We start from the raw sequence: 20655 nt of genomic DNA, 5'->3' as shown, positions 1-20655 counted from the left end.
CGCAATCACAGCCATATAAGGAGAGAATGGAAAACAGAGCTTCAGAAATTCTGCTAATTCCTGGGTGATGCATCATCTTGGTTTCGCCTGTAGAATGAGTTCTGGGGCACTTACAGACAAAATCTTTGCAGATTCTGAAACTTCAGAGTGTTTTCTTTCCAAAACTGTCAAGAATATGCATAGTCGAGCATCTTTTCGTGACAAAATATCGCGCTTAAAACGGGAACGTTTTTTATCCAAAAATGAAATAGCGCCCCTAGAGCTCCCACAGGTTAATGTGATAGCATTTGACAACATGTAAAGCAACATGTGATAACATGAAACTACACATGTGAAAACATGATCACATGTGAAGTGTTCCAAAAACAGATGTTTTCACATAATTCTTTACATTTGAAATCATGTGATTTTTCTGTAAGAGGCGGTCCAGACCAAAGAAACCTTTTTTACAGGGCCATCACATTAAAACTATCAACAGCTTAATGGTGTTGAATTCTAATAATTTTTATGATATGGCAAAAAGTCAAAAGCCCTGGTAAAGAGTAACACACTATGTAGGGAATAGGGTGCCATTTGGGATGTACACCTACTGTATGACCTGGGGTTGTATGATTGGGAGGGTGTGTCCTTTAGCTCTGATTTTGGACCAGGCCCTTAAATGCCCCATATAAAAGATTAAGAGTAAAGGACAGATCTAACACATGGTTCACGCATGAATTGTCCGAAAGATTTCATGAAAGTAAACTTAGCTTCGGCTAAGGCAACATCGACTGATTCTAACTCTGACTGTCAGTCCTTCAGACATTTGAGAAATACATGTCTTACTCTGGTTAGAAAAGCAAAGTCAACATACTTCCTGAATTGTGTATCTGAGAAGGTTGGAAATCCAGCAAAATTCTGGAAAGTGGTCAAATCTAAATGAAATACAAATAAAAACTCCAGCCCCCCATTGCCACAGCGGGTTATGACAACCTGGTCACATAACAGACACAAATTATATTTGTGGTGCTTTTAATAACAATTTTGCCTCAACTGGCCACCTATAATGGCCACCCGGACTATTTGCATTGACCAACCCCAACCCCCCCGCCCCCTTTAAACTAGATCGTGTCGGAGGAGGGCCCAAAAAACTCTGTCACCCATCCTAGTCATAGACTGTTTCCTCTGCCACCGCACGGCAAGCGGTACCAGAGCACCAAGTCTAGGTCCAAAAGGCTCCTTAACAGTGTCTACCACCAAGCCATAGACTACTGAACAATGAATGTGTCTACCAATGTGTCTACCACCAAGTGTCTACCATCAAGCCATAGACTACTGAACAAATGAATTTTACACTGCTGCTCCTTTGTGTTTATTATCTATCACTTTACAAATTACCTCAACTAACCTGTACCACCGCACATTGACTCGTTACCGGTACCCCTTGCATATAGCCTCATTATTGTTTTTTATTGTTACTTTTTCTTTCTTTTTTTACCTGGGTTTACTTGGTAAATATTCTCTTAACTCTATTTACATTTCGGTGTTCCTCAGGGTTCCGTTTTAGGACCACTATTGTTTTCACTATATATTTTACCTCTTGGGGATGTCATTCGAAAACATAATGTTAACTTTCACTGCTATGCGGATGACACACAGCTGTACATTTCAATGAAACATGGTGAAGCCCCAAAATTGCCCTCGCTAGAAGCCTGTGTTTCAGACATAAGGAAGTGGATGGCTGCAAACGTTCTACTTTTTAAACTCAAACGAAACAGAGATGCTTGTTCTAGGTCCCAAGAAACAAAAGGGATCTTCTGTTAAATCGGACAATTAATCTTTATTTATTTTTTTATTTTTTTATAATATGTTTATTATTTTCCAATAAAAAATACAATAACAAACACAGCAATACAAACAATGACATTCATTGTACTGTTGAATGGGATGGCCAATTTAGAGGACAAAACAAAACTTAACTCACACATACACAAAACAAAACTAAATCCTATTAGGTGGTACATGTATAAGAAGACAGCATATAGTCATTACAAGCAGTGTAGTTAAACCCAAAATAAATACTGAGTGGAGTACAGCACAGAGTAGCAGCAGATCGTCAACCCAGTTATGAAGCGGGACTAGACCATTACCATATCGACTGCCGTGTTTTGTAAAACATTGGACTTCTATTGGAGGTATTGTATCGAATCTTTTCCATATGTATTACATTCCCTAAATCCCGTAACCACATTTCAAATTACAATATGAGCCTTTTGGCTAATAGAGTACAAAGAGAGACAGCTTTCCCTTCCTGGTTATTCCCATCAACTGTACCAAACAGAGCGATCAATGGGTCTGGGGCTAGAACTCTATCAAAGGCTTTAGATAAGTCATCAAAAATGAGAGCCCAGTAAGCATGTAACTAAGGACATGTCCAGACTTTACATAATTTACGGTATAATTCAGAGAAATCTAGTTGATGTGACTACACCAATTGTTTATATTTCTTACTACTGAATACAATAATGTTGGATTTAAAGAATTTGTTTATCTGGAAACATTCAAAACATTTAGCCATACCTGAGTTGGCTTCATTAATTAGTGAATCAAAATGATTATGTAATAAAATGAAATTGGTATCCTCAGCAAAGAGAATGGAGAGTACGGTGGATGACCAAGCAGCAAGGTCATATATATAGATTAGGAATAACAAAGGTCCTATTATCCAACCTTGTGACACGCCACAGGATATCTTGGCCCTGGTAGATGCCCAGCCGTTTGCATAAACAAAACAAATTGTTCTCTATCAATTTTAGAAAAACGTGGTAGTACAGATATTGGGCGAATACTTGCAAAAGATCTTGGATCCCCAGATTTATAGAGCGGGATAACTTTGGCAATTTTCGAATCTTTAGGAACAATACCAGTTTGCATAGATTTGGTGAAGACATGCATTGGAGGCTCAGTGATAAAGGAAGACACTGATTTCACCAAAGAGGCACCAATCTCATCATGACCTGTGGCAGATATCTTTAAGTTAAGCAAATTACCTCCATCACCTCCATTACATCAACACCTCCATTACATCATCACCTCCATTACACCATCACCTCCATTACATCATCACCTCCATTACATCAGGAGGATCAAACTGAAGCACAGAAGGGGAAATCGATAATGCCTCTCCCTAAACAGCAGGAAGCAGATTGTACAGATTGTACAGTTAATTTACAGATTTGGAAATTGACATAATTTATCATAATGTAGCAGCCACTACTCTTAAACCTTTGGATGTCGTCTATACGTACCACTCCATAGCTTGCTTTGGTTTATTAACACAGGTGACAGTTCTAATGCTGCATTCTGTATCAAAACATTGGCTCGTCCTCATTTAAAATCCTGATGAAAGCTCTACTACACAAACTACCTCACTTCACTGATAAAATGACAAGACATGAGACTTTAAACCCCAAAAATAGGCATGGTTAACACTAGAGACTCCGCTGGTACGTACCGATATATGTCCAAAGCCAGGAAATGTGTCCAATTGAAAACTTTTGTCTTGTTGCGTCTGCTGCTCTGCCCCCATCTTGGCTCGATCTTCCAATTGTTGATTATAGAGATTTTTTTAGTTTGGATCTCTGGAAGGACGTCTTTTCCTCAAAGACTCATTTATACTTTAGGATCTTTGGACAGATGTCCTATATTTTTATTTATTTATTTTAAAATTTTTTATTCAACCCCCGTCTCCCGCAGGAGGTCTTTTGCCTTTTGGGAGGCCGTCATTGTAAATAAGAATTTGTTCTTAACTGACTTTCCTAGTTAAAATAAAGGTTATTATTGCAGTCTACTTCAGCTCCATCTGCAAAATATGTTGCCTTCAGACGCCCTGGTTGCTTTACAAAGACGAACCTGTGGCCTTCCTCTATGCCAATGACTAATGTAAACAGTATTCAAGTTTAAAGTCCAATATTCAATGCCCAGTAAGTAATAGAGAATATTTTACCTTCCCGAAAAAAAACCTAAAGTTAAAACTGATATACTGTTAAATAAAAAATAAAAAGTCTCCACAGTGGGGTTCCTTTTCATTTCATTGTAAACAGTGGGTTGATTTGAGACGAGGCAGGTTTTCCTTGATGAGTCAAGACAACACAGGAGTGGCTTCGGGACAAGTCTCTGAATGTCCTTGGGTGGCCCAGCCAAAGGCCGGAATTGAACCCTATCGATCGATCGAACATCTCCAGAGAGACCTGAAAATACAGTGCATTCAGAAAGTATTCAGACAGCGTGACTTTTCCCACATTTTATTAAACAAATATGTTTTTACTTGGTATCATAGGCCTTCATTGTTAAATAAAGAATGCATACACAACCAAATTAGGAGTATGTTGAAGGAAAGCTCTCAATATGAACTGGAAGAGAATCAAGCCCTCTTCTGTACCGAATGACACCATAGGTTTCCTCTCTCCTCTTTAAAAGTGAAAAACACTATTCCAAACACAACAAATGAATCTGATTTCTGTGTACTTCTGTTTCACAATTGTTCCCTGTTGCTCTTCACCTTCGCTCTCTCCTCATACACACTCTCTCTCTCTCTCTCTTTCTCTTTCTGTCTTCCTCTCACTCTCTCTCTCTTTCTCTCAATTACATTTCAATTGAAGGTATTTTATTGGCATGGGAAACTCTCTCTGTCTCCTTCTCTGTCTCCTTCTCTCTCTCCTTCTCTCTCTTCTCTCTCTCTCTCTCTCCTTGTCTCACTCTCCTTCCTTGTCTGTCTGTCTGTCTGATCACAATTTGTTGCTGTGGTAGATGAGGATTCACATGAAATCTGTTCTGAGATGCAATTCCTTCCCTGCTGCCAAATGTATATGACCATATTAGTGAAACATACAGTGCTTTCGGAAAGAGCTTAGGTGCATCCTGTATCCATTGTTCATCCTTGAGATGTTTCTGCAAATTGATTGGAGTCCACCTGTGGTAAAATCCATTGATTGGACATGATTTGGAAAGGCACACACCTGTATATATAAGGTCCCACGGTTGACAGTGATTGTCAAATCAAAAACCAAGCCATGAGGTCGAAGGAATTGTCCGTAGAGCTACGAGACAGGATTGTGTCGAGGGACAGATCTTGGAAAGGGTACCAAAACATTTCTGCAGTATTGAAGGTCCCCAAAAACACACTGACCTCAAACATTGTTTAATGGAAGAAGTTTGGAACCACCAAGACTCTTCCTAGAGCTAGCCGCACGGCCAAACTGAGCAATCGGGGGAGAAGGGCCTTACTCAGAACCCGATGGTCACTCTGACAGAGCTCCGGAGTTCCTCTGTGGAGATGGGAGAACCTTCCAGAAGGACAACCATCTCTGCAGCACTACACCAATCAGGCCTTTTTGGTAGAGTGGCCAGATGGCAGTCACTCCTCAGTAAAAGGCCCATGACAGCCCACTTTGAGTTTGCCAAAAGACACCTAGAAGACTCTCAGACCAAGATTCTCTGGTCTGATGAAACCAATATTTAACTATTTGGAGATGGGAGAACCTTCCAGAAAGACAACCATCTCTGCAGCACTCTAACAATGAGGCCTTTATGTGGCCAGACAGAAGCCACTCATTAAACAACGTATGACAGCACACTTGGAGTTTTCCAAAAGGTACCTAAAGACTCTCGGACCATGAGTAACAAGGTTCTCTAGTCTGATGAAACCAAGATTGAGCTTTTTTTTGTTTTGTTTTTTTGCCAAGCATAACATCTGGAGGAAACCTGACACCATTCCTACGGTGAAGCATCATGGGATGGGATGTTTTTCAGCTTCAGGGACTGGGAGACTAGTGATGATTGAGGGAAAGATGAACGGAGCAATGGACAAAGAGATTCTTGATGAAAACCTACTTTAAAGCACTCAGGACATCAGACTGGCGCCAGGGTTCACCTTCCAACAGGACAACATTCCTAAGCACACAGCCAAGACAATGCAGAACTGGCTTTGGGACAAGTCTCTGAATGTCCTTGAGTGGCCCAGCCTTAGCCCGGACTTGAACCCGATCGAACATCTCTGGAGACACCTGAAAATAGCCGTGCGGCAACTCTCCCCATCCAACCTGACAGAGCGTGAGAGGATCTGCAGAGAAGGATCGGAGAACCTCCCCAAATACGGGTGTGCCAAGCTTGTAGGGGAGGCAGGTAGCCTCGTGGTTAGAGCGTTCGGTCAGTGATCAAAAGGTTGCTGGATAGAATCCCTGCGCAGACAAGGTAAAAATCTGTCATTCTGCCCCTGAACAAGGCAGTTAAACCACTGTTCCCTAGTAGACCGTCATTGTAAATAAGAATTTGTTCTTAAATTAAGGTGAAAAATAATACAAAAATGGTGCGTTATACCCAATAAGACTTGAGGCTGTAATTGAAAGGTGATTCAACAAAGTTGCGTATATGTATGAATAGTTATGTAATATTTTTATTTTTTATTTTTATATACCTTACCTATAGCCTTTCTTAAAAAGCTGTTTTGCTTTGTCATTATGGGGTATTATGCTTAGATTGATGTGGGGAAAATAATATTTTATCTTTTTTAGAATAAGGCTGTAATGTAACAAAATGTGGAAAAAGTCAAGTTGTCTGAATACTTTCAGAATGAGCTGTATTTCCCTCAGATTCCAACCCACAAAGAACTTGTAAACAAACCCAATTTTGACATCACAACAGTAATATTTGTGAACTGTTGCCACAAGAAAAGGGCAACCAGTGAAGAACAAGCCATTGTGGGACACTGTAGATATATATATATATATATACTCTATATATATATATATATATATATATATATATATACTCTATATACATATATAGACATAATATAATATGTCTTTATTCTTTTGGATCTTTTGGGAGTGTAATGTTCACTGTTAATGTCTTAATGTGTTATTTTTTATTTCACCTTTGTTTATCATCTATTTCAGTTGCTTTGGCAATGTAAACATATGTTTCCCATGCCAATAACGCCATTAAATTATATTTAAAGAAAGAGAGAGAGAGAGAGAGAGAGAGAGAGAGAGAGAGAGAGAGAGAGAGAGAGAAGAAATGGGAGATGGAGAGAGATAGTTTCCCATGCCAATAAAAGCCCTTAAATTGAAATTGAATTGAGAGTTTCCCATGCCAATTATAAACCGTAAATTGAAATTGGAGAGAGAGAGAGAAAGAGAGAGAAAGAGAGAGCAGAGCAAAGGTGGAGAGAGAGCGAGAGAGAGAGCAGAGTGAAGGTTAAGAGCCAAAGGGAACAATTGCTAAACAGAGGTTCACAGAAGCCAGATTAATTTGTTATGTTAAGAGTAGTGGTTTCTTTCTTTTTTAGAGAGAGGACACCTACGGGAAACCTATGGTGTCACTTGGTACAGAAGAGGCCCTAATTCTAGGGCTTTCCTTCCATTGAATCCTAATTTGGTCGTGTTGGTTAAATGTGCTGCTAAAATAGATACTGGTTTCTTTGTTTACCAATTTACATATTTTATTTATAAGGATTTATTAAGGATCCTCATTAAGGTAAGGCAGCAGCTACTCTTCCTGGGGTTTATTAAGGATCCTCATTAAGGCAAGGCAGCAGCTACTCTTCCTGGGGTTTATTAAGGATCCTCATTAAGGCAAGGCAGCAGCTACTCTTCCTGGGGTTTATTAAGGATCCTCATTAACCAGTTAGAGCTCTAGGGGCGCTATTTCATTTTTGGATAAAAAACGTTCCCGTTTTAAGCGCGATATTTTGTCACGAAAAGATGCTCGACTATGCATATTCTTGACAGTTTTGGAAAGAAAACACTCTGAAGTTTCAGAATCTGCAAAGATTTTGTCTGTAAGTGCCCCAGAACTCATTCTACAGGCGAAACCAAGATGATGCATCACCCAGGAATTAGCAGAATTTCTGAAGCTCTGTTTTCCATTCTCTCCTTATATGGCTGTGATTGCGCAAGGAACGAGCCTACACTTTCTGTCGTTCGCCCAAGGTCTTAGCAGCATTGTGACGTATTTGTAGGCATATCATTGGAAGATTGGCCATAAGAGACTACATTTTCCAGAGGTCCGCCCGGTGTCCTTTGTCTAAATTTGTGCGTAATCTTCAGGTGCGGTCATTTTCTCCTGGGATTCAGGAGAGAAAGCATGTATCCAAGAACGATGTATCAATGAAGAGATATGTGAAAAACACCTTGAGGCTTGATTCTAAAAAACGTTTGCCATGTTTTCAGTCGATATTATGGAGTTAATTTGGAAAAAAGTTTGCGTTTTGAGGACTGAATTTATGGATTTTTTTTGGTAGCCAAATGTGATGTATAAAACGGAGCTATTTCTAATACACAAGGAATCTTTTTGGAAAAACTGAGCATCTGCTATCTAACTGAGAGTATCCTCATTGAAAACATCAGAAGTTCTTCAAAGGTAAATGATTTTATTTGAAGGCTTTTATGTTTTTGTTAATGTTGCGTGCTGGATGCTAACGCTAATGCTAACGCTAAATGCTAACGCGAAATGCTAACTCTAGCTAGCTACTTTTACACAAATGATTGTTTTCCTATGGTTGAGAAGCATATTTTGAAAATCTGAGATGACAGTGTTGTTTACAAAAGGCTAAGCTTGAGAGATGGCATATTTATTTCATTTCATTTGCGATTTTCATAAATAGTTAACGTTGTGTTATGCTAATGAGCTTGCTGATAGATTTACACAATCCTGGATACAGGGGTTTTTTCATAGCTAAACGTGACGCAGAAAACGGAGCGATTTGTCCTAAACAAATAATCTTTCAGGAAAAACTGAACATTTGCTATCTGAGAGTCTCCTCATTGAAAACATCTGAAGTTCTTCAAAGGTAAATGATTTTTTTGAATGCTTTTCTGTTTTTTTGTGTAAATGTTGCCAGCTGAATGTTAATGCTAAATGCTACGTTAGCCATCAATACTGTTACACAAATGCTTGTTTTGCAATGGTTGAGAAGCATATTTTGAAAATCTGAGATGACAGTGTTGTTAACAAAAGGCTAAGCTTGAGAGATGGCATATTTATTTCATTTCATTTGCGATTTTCATGAATAGTTAACGTTGCGTTATGGTAATGAGCTTGAGTCTGTATTCACGAACCCGGATCCGGGATGGGGAGATCAGAAAGGTTAAGGCAAGGCAGCAGCTACTCTTCCTGGGGTTTAGTAAGGATCCTCACTGGGATGGCAGGTAGACTAGTGGTTAGAGCGTTTGAATTGTAACCGAAAGGTTGCAAGATCGAATCCCAGAGCTGAAAAGGTACAAATCTGCCGTTCTACCTGTGAACAAGGCAGTTAACCCACTTTTCCTAGGCCGTCATTGAAAATAAGAATTTGTTCTAAACTGACTTGCCTAGTTAAATACATGTACAATTAAGGAAAGGCAGCAGCTACTCTACTCTTCCTGAAGTTTATTAAGGATCCATTGGTGGAGATTGTGGAAAGCTCCATCACTGACAAACTGAAATGGACCACACAGACAGTGTGGTGAAGAAGGTGCAACAGATCCTCTTCAACCTCAGGAGGCTAAAGAAATGTGGCTTGTCACCTAAAACCCTCACAAACGTTTACAGATGCACAATTGAAAGCATCCTGTCGGGCTGTTTCACCTCCTGGTACGGCAATTGCACTGCCCGCAACCACAAGGCTCTCCAGAGGGTGGTGTGGTCTGCCCAACACATTACCGGGGGCAAACTACCCGCCCTCCAGGACACCAACAGGACACGATATCGCAGAAAGGCCAAAAAGATCATCAAGGGCAACAACCATCCGAGCCACTGCCTGTTCACACCGCTATCATCCAGAAGGCGAGGTAAGTACAGGTGCATCAAAGCTGGGACCGAGAGACTGAAAAACAGCTTCTATCTCAAGGTCATCAGACTGTTAATGAGATCAAATCAAATGTATTTATATAGCCCTTCGTACATCAGCTAATATCTCAAAGTGCTGTACAGAAACCAAGCCTAAACCACCAACAGCAAGCAATGCAGGTGTAGAAGCACGGTGGCTAGGAAAAACTCCCTAGAAAGGCCAGAACCTAGGAAGAAACCTAGAGAGGAACCAGGCTATGTGGGGTGGCCAGTCCTCTTCTGTGAAATGTGAAAGGAATGTGAAAGGAATGTAAGGAGAATATAACACAATAGATATGGTAAAAGAGAAAATAAAGAGAAAACCAAACGTTCTTTTGTATTTGTTTTGTGCCATCAGCTTTTAAATGCAAGAGAACGGCCACAATGTATTATTCCAGCCCTGGTGCAATTTAGATGTTGGACACAGCAGTGTAGGGGATTGAGACGCAGCCCATGCAAAAACACAGATATGTCTAGCTGAAACTGACGGATGAGGATTTATTTATTGTGTTACTTACTGTATATAGTATATAGTATTGAAGCGCCGTCAACAGACTCTAGGCGGTTTAAAGTCAGCAGTCTGGAAAACAACTAAAGGCATGCTAAATCACATCAATCTTGTCTGTATTAGACTGAAGTCCATCCAGACAACTCAATCAGATGTAAATTATATCATATGACATACTAAATATAACTGTATGTATGGTAAAATGTGATTTATGAGTTGTCCAAGTAGAAAACTCTGCTTGCTCACCGGACAAAGTTAGCTCTGATATAATGCTATAGAGGTTTATGGTGGAGATCAATAATGTGGATGTTTACACGTTAGTCAAAGTCTTTCTCTGTGTACTAAATGTCATCTTTTTTTAACCTATTTAAACCACTACTTCATAGTAGTGTACTATACAGTCAATAGGGTTTGGGGAATTACCCGTTATCTGACTTTTAACAACATTATATTTCATAAATTATGCCCATGTGCTGCGTATTTATATTGCAATGCAATTAATCAGTGGTATACATAAAGATGGCCTCATTTGGAGGAGGATAGTTAAATTGGGTCAGGCATAACGTTTGAAAATCAGATGAAGGTTGTTGAGTTTGTCCTGTTCTTTTTTTTTTTTGCAGTGTTTGTCTGACAAATACTAAAACATAAAGACAAACACTAAAACATAAAGACAAACACTAAAACAATAAAGACAAACACTAAAACAGTAAAGACAAACACTAAAACAATAAAGACAAACACTAAAACAGTAAAGACAAACACTAAAACAATAAAGACAAACACTAAAACATAAAGACAAACACTAAAACATAAAGACAAACACTAAAACAAAGACAAATACTAAAACATAAAGACAAACACTAAAACAATAAAGACAAACACTAAAACAATAAAGACAAACACTAAAACAATAAAGACAAACACTAAAACATAAAGACAAACACTAAAACAAAGACAAACACTAAAACAATAAAGACAAACACTAAAACATAAAGACAAACACTAAAACAAAGACAAATACTAAAACAATAAAGACAAACACTAAAACAATAAAGACAAACACTAAAACAATAAAGACAAACACTAAAACATAAAGACAAACACTAAAACAAAGACAAATACTAAAACAATAAAGACAAACACTAAAACAATAAAGACAAACACTAAAACAATAAACACAAACACTAAAACAATAAAGACAAACACTAAAACAAAGACAAACACTAAAACATAAAGACAAACACTAAAATAATAAAGACAAACACTAAAATAATAAAGACAAACACTAAAACAATAAAGACAAACACTAAAACAATAAAGACAAACACTAAAACAATAAAGACAAACACTAAAACAAAGACAAACACTAAAACATAAAGACAAAAACTAAAACAAAGACAAACACTAAAACAATAAAGACAAACACTAAAACAATAAAGACAAACACTAAAACAATACAGACAAACACTAAAACAATAAAGACAAACACTAAAACAATAAAGACAAACACTAAAACAATAAAGACAAACACTAAAACAAAGACAAACACTAAAACATAAAGACAAAAACTAAAACAAAGACAAACACTAAAACAATAAAGACAAACACTAAAACAATAAAGACAAACACTAAAACAATAAAGACAAACACTAAAACAAAGACAAACACTAAAACATAAAGACAAAAACTAAAACAAAGACAAACACTAAAACAATAAAGACAAACACTAAAACAATAAAGACAAACACTAAAACAATACAGACAAACACTACAACAATAAAGACAAACACTAAAACAATAAAGACAAACAAAGACATCATACATACTTATACATCAAACTAATTCAATCCAAACTATCGAACATATTTACCCATTTTGAATCCAATTCAAGCACTTTGATAGATACCTTGAAAAGAGATGTAACTTCCATTGGATATCCACGCACTCTGGGACCTCTGACTAAATCAAACCATGTGACAAGATTCCCCAAATAAGTCATAAACAACAGTCTGTGATACTTCACTACCAGCAGATGCTGCTGAGTGAAGAGGTGTCTCAGTGATGCTGGCCTTCTAGGCAGAGTTGCTAAGAAAAAGAAATGTCTCAGACTGGCCAATAAAAGATTAAGATGGGCAAAAGAACACAGACACTGGACAGAGGAACTCTGCCTAGAAGGCCAGCATCCCTGAGTCACCTCTTCACTGTTGACGTTTAAACTGGTGTTTTGCGGGTACTATTTAATGAAGCTGTCAGGTGAGGACTTGTGAGGCATCTGTTTCTCATACTAGATACTGTAATGTATTTGTCCTCTTGCTCTGTTGTGCACCGGGGCCTCCCACTCCTCTTTTTATTCCGATTAGAGACAGTTTGCACTGTTCTGTGAAAGGACTTGTACACAGCGTTGTACAAGATCTTCAGTTTCTTGGCAATTTCACGCATGGAATATACTTCATTTCTCAGAACAAGAATAGACTGACGAGTTTCAGAAGAAAGTCTTTGTTTCTGGCCCTTTTGAGCCTGTAATCGAACCCACAAATACTCATAGTACAGATACTCAACTAATCTAAATAAGGCCAGTTTTATTGCTTATTTAACTAGGACAACAGTTTTCAGCTGTGCTAACATAAATGCAAGAGGGTTTTCTAATGATCAATTAACCTTTTACAAGGATCAACTTGGATTAGCTAACAGAACATGCCATTGGAACGCAGGAGTGATGGTTACTGACAATGGACCTCTATACACCTATGTAGATATTCCATAAAAAGGTGTTGTTTCCAGCTACAATAGTCATTTACAACATTAACAGTGTCTACACTGTCACAAGACGCAGGCATCCTAATTGTCCCTAGAATTTCTAAGCAAACAGCTGGAGGCAGGGCTTTCTCCTATAGATCTCCATTTTTATGGAATAGTCTGCCTACCCATGTGAGAGACGCAAACTCGGTCTCAACCTTTAAGTCTTTACTGAAGACCAATCTCTTCAGTGGGTCATATGATGGAGTGTTGTCTGGCCCAGGAGTGGGAAGGTGAACGGAAAGGCTCTGGAGTGACAAACCGCCCTTACTCTCTCTGCCTGGCCCGTTCCCCTCTCTCCACTGGGATTCTCTGCCTCTAACCCTATTACAGGGGCTGAGTCACTGGCTTACTGGGGCTCTTCCATGCCGTCCCTAGGAGGGGTGTGTCACTTGAGTGGGTTGAGTCACTGACGTGATCTTCCTGTCTGGGTTGGCGCCCCACCTTGGGTTGTGCCCTGGCGAAGATCTTTGTGGGCTATACTCGGCCTTGTCTCAGGATGGTAAGTTGGTGGTTGAAGATATCCCTCTAGTGGTGTGGGGGCTGTGCTTTGGCAAAGTGGGTGGAGTTATATCCTGCCTGTTTGGCCCTGTCCGGGGGTATCATTGGATGGGGCCACAGTGTCTCCTGACCCCTCCTGACTCCTCCTGTCTCAACCTCCAGTATTTATGCTGCAGTAGTTTATGTGTCAGGGGGCTAGGGTCAGTCTGTTATATCTGAAGTACTTCTCCTGTCTTATACGGTGTCCTGTGATAATTGAAGTATGCTCATTCTTTCTTTCTTTTTTCTCTCGCTCGGAGGACCTGAGCCCTAGGACCATGCCTCAGGACTACCTGGCATGATGACTCCTTGCAGTCCCCAGTCCACCTGGCCGTGCTGCTGCTCCAGTTTCAACTGTTCTGCCTGCGGCTATGGAATCCTGACCTGTTCACCGGACGTGCTACCTGTCCCAGACCTGCTGTTTTCAACTCTCTAGAGACAGCAGGAGCGGTAGAGATACTCTCAATGATCGGCTATGAAAAGCCAACTGACATTTACTCCTGAGGTGCTGACTTATTGCACCCTCGACAACTACTGTGATTATTATTATTTGACCATGCTGGTCATTTATGAACATTTGAACATCTTGGCCATGTTCTGTTATAATCTCCACCGGGACAGCCAGGAGAGGACTGGCCACCCCTCATAGCCTGGTTCCTCTCTAGGTTTCTTCCTAGGTTTTGGCCTTTCTTTGGAGTGTTTCCTAGCCAACATGCTTCAACACCTGCATTGCTTGCTGTTTTGGGCTTTTAAGGCTGGGTTTCTGTACAGCATTTTGAGATATAAGCTGATGTAAGAAGGGCGTACATAAATAAATTTGATTTGATGGGACCACCAGTCAACTGTGGGTGTATTTTAAGGTCTACCTTCAAACTCAGTGCCTCTGCTTGACATCATGGGAAAATCAAAAGAAATCAGCCATGACCTCAGAAGAAAATGATAGACCTCTACAAGTCTGATTCATCCTTGAGAGCAATTTCCAAACGCCTGAAGGTACCACGTTCATCTGTAAAAACAATAGTACGCAAGTATAAACACCATGGGACCACACAGCTGTCATACCGCTCAGGAAGGGTATGCGTTCTGTCTCCTAGAGATGAACGTACTTTGGTGCGAAAAGTGGAAATCAATCCCAGAACAACAGCAAAGGACCTTGTGAAGATGCTGGAGGAAGCAAGTACAAAAGTATCTATATCCACAGTAAAACGGGACCTATATCGACATAACCTGAAAGGCCACTCGGCAAGGAAGAAGCCACTGCTCCAAAACTGCCATAAAAAAAAGCCCGACTACGGTTTGCAACTGCACATGGGGACAAATATCGTACTTTTTTGGAGACATGACCTCTGGTCTGATGAAACAAAAATAGAACTGTTTGGCCATAATGACCATCGTTATGTTTGTAGGAAAAAGGGGGAGGCTTGCAAGCTGAAGACCACCACCCCAAACGTGAAGCACGAGGGTGGCAGCATCATGCTGTGGGGGTGCTTTGCTGCAGGAGGGACTGGTGCACTTTACAAAATAGATGGCATCATTAGGTAGGAAAATTATGTGGATATATTGATGCAACATCTCAAGACATCAGTCAAGAAGATAATGCTTGGTCGCAAATGGGTCTTCCAAATGGACAATGACCCCAAGCATTCTTCCAAAGATGGGGCAAAATGGCTTAAGGACAACAAAGTCAAGGTATTGGAGTGGCCATCACAAAGCCCTAACCTCAATCCTATAGAACATTTGTGGGCAGAACTGAAACAGAGTGTGTGAGCAAGGAGGTCTACAAACCTGACTCAGTTACACCAGCTCTGTCAGGAGGAATGGGCCAATTCATCCCAACTTATTGTGGGAAGCATGTGTAAGGCTACCCGAAACATTTGACCCAAGTTAAACAATTGTAAAGGCAATGCTACCAAATACTAATTGAGTGTATGTAAACTTCTGACCCACTGGGAATGTGATGAAAGAAATAAAAGCTGAAATAAATCATTCTCTCTACTATTATACTGACATTCCACATTCTTAAAATAAAGTGGTGATCCTAACTGACCTAAGGCAGGGAATTTTTAGAAGTATGAAATGTCAGGAATTGTTAAAAACAGAGTTTAAATGTATGTGGCTAAGGTGTATGTAAACTTCTAACTTCAACTGTACCTCTGCTGCAGAGGATAAGTCATTAGAGTTACCAGTATCAGAAATTGCAGTCCAAATAAATACTTCACAGAGTTCAAATAACAGCCACATCTCAACATCAACTGTTCAGAGGAGACTGTGTGAATCAGGCCTTCATGGTCGAACAGCTGCAAAGAAACCACTACTAAAGGACACAAATAAGAAGACTTGCTTAGGTCAAGAAACATGACACCAATAAGAAGAAGAAGCAATGGATTTTAGACTAGTGGAAATTTGCCCTTTGGTTTGGAGTCCAAATGTTTGATTATTGGTTCCAACCGCCATGTCTTTCTGAGACGCCGTGTGGGTGAACGGATGATCTCCACATGTGTGGTTCCCACCGTAAAGAATGGAGGAGGAGATGTTATGGTGTGGGGGAGTTTTGCTGGTGACACTGAGTTTTATTTTGAATTCAAGGCACACTTAACCAGCATGGCTACCACAGCATTCTGCAGCGATTCACCATCTGGTTTGGGACTATTATGTTTTGCAACAGGTCAATGACCCAACACACCTCCAGGCTGTGTAAAGGCTATTTTACCAAGAAGGAGAGTGATGGAGTGCTGCATCAGATGACCTGGCCTCCACAATCCCCTGACCTCAACCAAATTGAGATGGTTTGGGATGAGTTGGACCACAGAGTGAAGGAAAAGCAGCCAACAAGTGCTCAGCATATGTGGGAACTCCTTCAAGACTGTTGGAAAATTATTCCAGGTGAAGCTGGCTGAGAGAATGCCAAGAGTGTGCAAAGCTGTCATCAAGGCAAAGGGTGGCTATTTGAAGAATCTCAAATATAAATATATTTGATTAGTTTAAAATGTCTTTGTTTACTACATGATTCCATATAAGTTATTTCATAGTTTTGATGTTTTTACTTTTTTCTACATTGTAGAATAATAGTGAAGACAAGGTCCAAGCACACCAAGACAGTCATGAAGAGGGCACGACAAAACATATTCCCCCTCAGGAGACTGAAAATATTTGGCATGGGTCCTCAGATCCTCAAAAGGTTCTACAGCTGCACCATCGAGAGCATCCTGACTGGTTGCATCACTGCCTGGTATGGAAACTGCTCGACCTCCAACCGCAAGGCACTACAGAGGGTAGTACATCAGTGTGGCCAAGCTTCCTGCCATCCAGGCCCTCTATACCAGGCGGTGTCAGAGGAAGGCCCTAAAAATGGTCAAAGACTCCAGCCACTCTAGTCATAGACGGTTTCTCTGCTACCGCATGGCAAGCGGTACCGGAGTGCCAAGTCTAGGTCCAAGAGGCTTCTGAACAGCTTCTACCCCCCCAAGCCATAAGACTCCTGAACACCTAATCAATTGGCCATACTATTTGCATCCCCCCCCCCCCCCTCTTTTTCACCACTGCTACTCTCTGTTGTTACCATCTATGCATAGTTACTTTAATAACTCTACCTACATTAACACATTACCTCAACTAACCGGTGCCCCCCTGTATATTGTTGTTTTACTGCTGCTCTTTAATTACTTGTTACTTTTATTTCTTATTCTTGTCCGTATTTTTTTTAAACTGCATTGTTATTTAGGGGCTCGTAAGTAAGCATTTCACTGTAATGTCTAAACCTGTTGTTTTCTGCGCATGTGATAAATTACATTTGATTTTATTGAATTTGAATGAGTAGGTGTTCTAAAACGCTTGACCGGTAGTGTAGAGTTATCCAGCCACGTATCTGCAATAATATAGCAGCTTTTAAAGTCTCTCTGATAGGAGACTCTCGAACGAAGCTCATTCAACTTATTCTCGAGTGACTGGACATTTGCCAATAGAACGGAGGGGAGTGTCGGTCGATATTCCCTTTGTCTCAATCTCCCTTGTCTGCCTGCAGCGTTTTGGGACAAATGGAATCACAAAGCACAGTAGCAATTCAATGCTCAACTTGTTCTAGCCTTGTTGTTGACACATTACGGCACAGAAAGAGCATTGTGAATCTTAACAAGGGAAGAACAATACGCTAGTAGAAGTACACTTTATTCTCCTCATCATGTCTGCTTGACGTCGTCTCTACATTAGGTTAACGTTAGACATCAAAGGGCACCGGTAAATCAATCAGCTGGAATAGATATGCAAGATGTGGTTATTTTTGGCCAGATTACGTTGTTTTTTTCTTCAGTTCACTTTCTGCTCTCCTCACACAATGTGACTTCACCTCACCTGGTGGTGTTTGGCTCTAGCAAGAGGTCAAACCAACAACACAGGATGAGGAGGTTTATTGATGTGCAACAACGTTTATAGTCCATAGATGAAATAATAAAATAGACAGAGAAGTTTATATTGAAGTTTGTATTTATTGAAAACAATGATGTGTTTATAAAAACAGTAATAGTCTTGTATTTCATACTATCTACCTAACTCCCCTGTGTGCTCCTCATCCCATCTGCTATAAATGTCCTACCACCTAGTGGAGAAATATCGCTACTACATCCCATCCTCATCCCATCTACTATAACTGTGCTACCACCTAGTGGAGAATTATTGCTACTACATCCCATCCTCATCCCATCTACTATAACTGTGCTACCACCTAGTGGAGAATGAACGCTACTACATCCCATCCTCACAGCGACATACTGTAAAAGTATGATCTAAATACTTGTGATCTAAATTACTGCGGCAAAATAAAGATTCATGCTGATAGTAGACACGCATGTTAAATGTTTACCATATTTATATAATGGATTACACTCAGTGGACTGTATTATTGGCAGCCTCTGGCTCTATGGCAGATATATAAAACAGGCTTTTACCATGCAGATGCTCCAGTAGACTACAGCACCTGGAAAAAGCCTGGATGCATCCTAAATTGCACTCTATTCCTTAAAAGTACACTACTGTTGGCCAATTGGCCCGTAGGGCTCTGATCAAAAGTAGTGCTCTATATAGGGAAAAGGGTGCTATTTAGGAGGCACCCAGGCTTTTCAAATCAAATCTTATTGGTCACATAGACATGGTTAGCAGATGTTAATGCGAGTGTGGCGAAATGCTTTTTCCAGGTGCTGTAGTTTAGTCTACAAACCCAGGGTCTGTTGTCGCTCTCCTTTCATGTATGTTGTTATTATTCTGCCTTTCTCTTTAAATGTTTATTTTATTTTATTTGACAATGTACAATACCAAGACTGCATGTATTCTGTGTTCTACCTGTCATCTGAAAAAGCTATGATGCATCAATCGTCACGTACAATCTCATGCTAATCACATTAGCCTACGTTAGCTCAACTGTCCCACCAATCCTGAAGACGTTTTTAACAGGTCAACATTCAAAAGGTCGCGGGGCCAGACGGATTACCAGGACCTGTACTCAGAGCTTACACTTACCAACTGGCAAGTGTCTTCATTGACATTTTAAACCTATGCCTGTCTCAGTCTGTAATACCTACATGTTTCAAGCAGACCACCATAGTCGCTGTGCCCAAGAAAGCGAAGGTAACCTGCCTAAAAGATTACCGGCCCGTAACCTTTCAAGTGCTTTGGCTATCATCAATACCATCAACCCCGGAAACCATAGACCCACTCCAAATCACATACCGCCCCAACAGATCCACAGATGATGCAATCTCAATCACACTCCACACTGCCCTTTCCCACCTGGACAAAAGGAACACCATGGTAAGAATGCTATTCATTGACTACAGCTCAGTGATCAACACCATAGTTCCCACAAATCTCATCACTAAGCTAATGACCCTGGGACTAAACACCTCCCTCTGCAACTGGATCCTGGACATCTTGATGGGCCGCCCCAGGTGGTAAGGGTAGGTAACAACACATCTGCCACGCTGATCCTCAACACTGGGGCCCCTCAGGGGTGCGTGCTTAGTCCCCTCCTGAACTCCCTGTTCACCCACGACTCCGTGGCCAAGCACGATTCCAACACCATCATTAAGGTTGCTGACGACACAACGTTATAGGTATGATCACCGACAAAGATGAGCAAGCCTATAGGGAGGAGGTCAGAGACCTGGCAGTGTGGTACCAGGACAACAACCTCTCCCTCAATATGAGCAAGACAAAGGAGATGATTGTGGACTACAGGAAAAAGGCAGATGAACTCGCCTCCATTCTCATGGATGGGGATGTAGTGGAGCAGGTTGAGAGTTTCAAGATCCTTGGTGTCCACATCACCAACAAACTATCATGGTCCAAACATTCCAAACATTTGTGAAGAGGGCACAACGCCTTTTCCCCCTCAGGAGACTGGAAAAGATTTGGCATGGGTCCCCAGATCATCAAAACGTTCTACAGCTGCACCATTGAGAGCATCCTGACCGGTTGCATCTCCGCTCGGCATCAGATGATTGTCAAGCAAATAACTGTTGGTCTCACTTTAATTATCCGTTAATTAACATAAGCACATTTAGCATCTCCTGGCTTCCAAAAGTCGAATAAATCAATTTGATATAGCCTACACCTTCATAATAAATAAATTATTTATCAATATAATTTCTCCATTTAATGTAGCCTAGACCTTCACAACAAATACATTATTTATTTTAGACAGCTCTAAAGAAACATCACATGGAGAAAATGTAGTATATTTCAGAAGAACAGAATACTCTGAGTTCTGAAACACCAACCTTATATTAGGTCCTGATCTGGCTATGCCATATGGCTGTGGGCTACACTAGTTCATTTAGCAGACAAGATTTGCTTAGAATGTCGTGGGAATTATTTTATATTATTTAATAGTATGAAGAATACAATTAAACAAAGCTGAATAAAATAGAAAGGATATTTTATCCAAAGGATTTAATAAGGGAGTGTTGCATGTGCGG

The 20655-nt window shown here is 40.2% G+C and overlaps 1 protein-coding gene across 6 annotated transcripts; it reads left to right on the top strand.

Annotated features, from left to right (window-relative positions):
* Window positions 1-7669: 7669 nt before the first annotated feature.
* On the top strand, window positions 7670-18155 carry LOC149971521 (uncharacterized). Of its 6 annotated transcripts, none has more exons than XR_016491825.1 (4): window positions 7670-8400; window positions 8769-8830; window positions 13951-16573; window positions 16752-18155. XR_016491825.1 is itself a non-coding variant. In XM_090220391.1 (2 exons), exons 1-2 carry the CDS (start codon window positions 9464-9466, stop codon window positions 16754-16756), a joined length of 351 nt encoding a protein of 116 aa, XP_090076517.1. In that variant the 5' UTR covers window positions 8855-9463; the 3' UTR covers window positions 16757-18155. The 6 variants fall into 6 exon arrangements, 2 of the variants coding, with proteins under 2 accessions (XP_090076517.1, XP_090076515.1); XR_016491826.1 differs by lacking the exon at window positions 16752-18155 and adding an exon at window positions 9571-9809 and having other exon boundaries at window positions 13951-15673; XR_016491827.1 differs by lacking the exon at window positions 16752-18155 and adding an exon at window positions 9571-9809 and having other exon boundaries at window positions 8702-8830; window positions 13951-15673.
* The last annotated feature ends 2500 nt before the right edge of the window (window positions 18156-20655 follow it).

This window comes from Oncorhynchus mykiss, chromosome 25 (assembly GCF_057628025.1).
Source record: "Oncorhynchus mykiss isolate SJ-2025 chromosome 25, ASM5762802v1, whole genome shotgun sequence".
NCBI lineage: Eukaryota > Metazoa > Chordata > Actinopteri > Salmoniformes > Salmonidae > Oncorhynchus > Oncorhynchus mykiss.
The sequence above is the reverse complement of the archived record's forward strand: the minus strand, read 5'-3'. Positions and strand labels throughout refer to the sequence as shown.

What these genes read in the sequence shown, in the direction of transcription:
- LOC149971521 (XM_090220389.1), top strand. Translation starts at nt 9,464, where the DNA reads ATGGACCACACAGACAGTGTGGTGAAGAAGGTGCAACAGATCCTCTTC.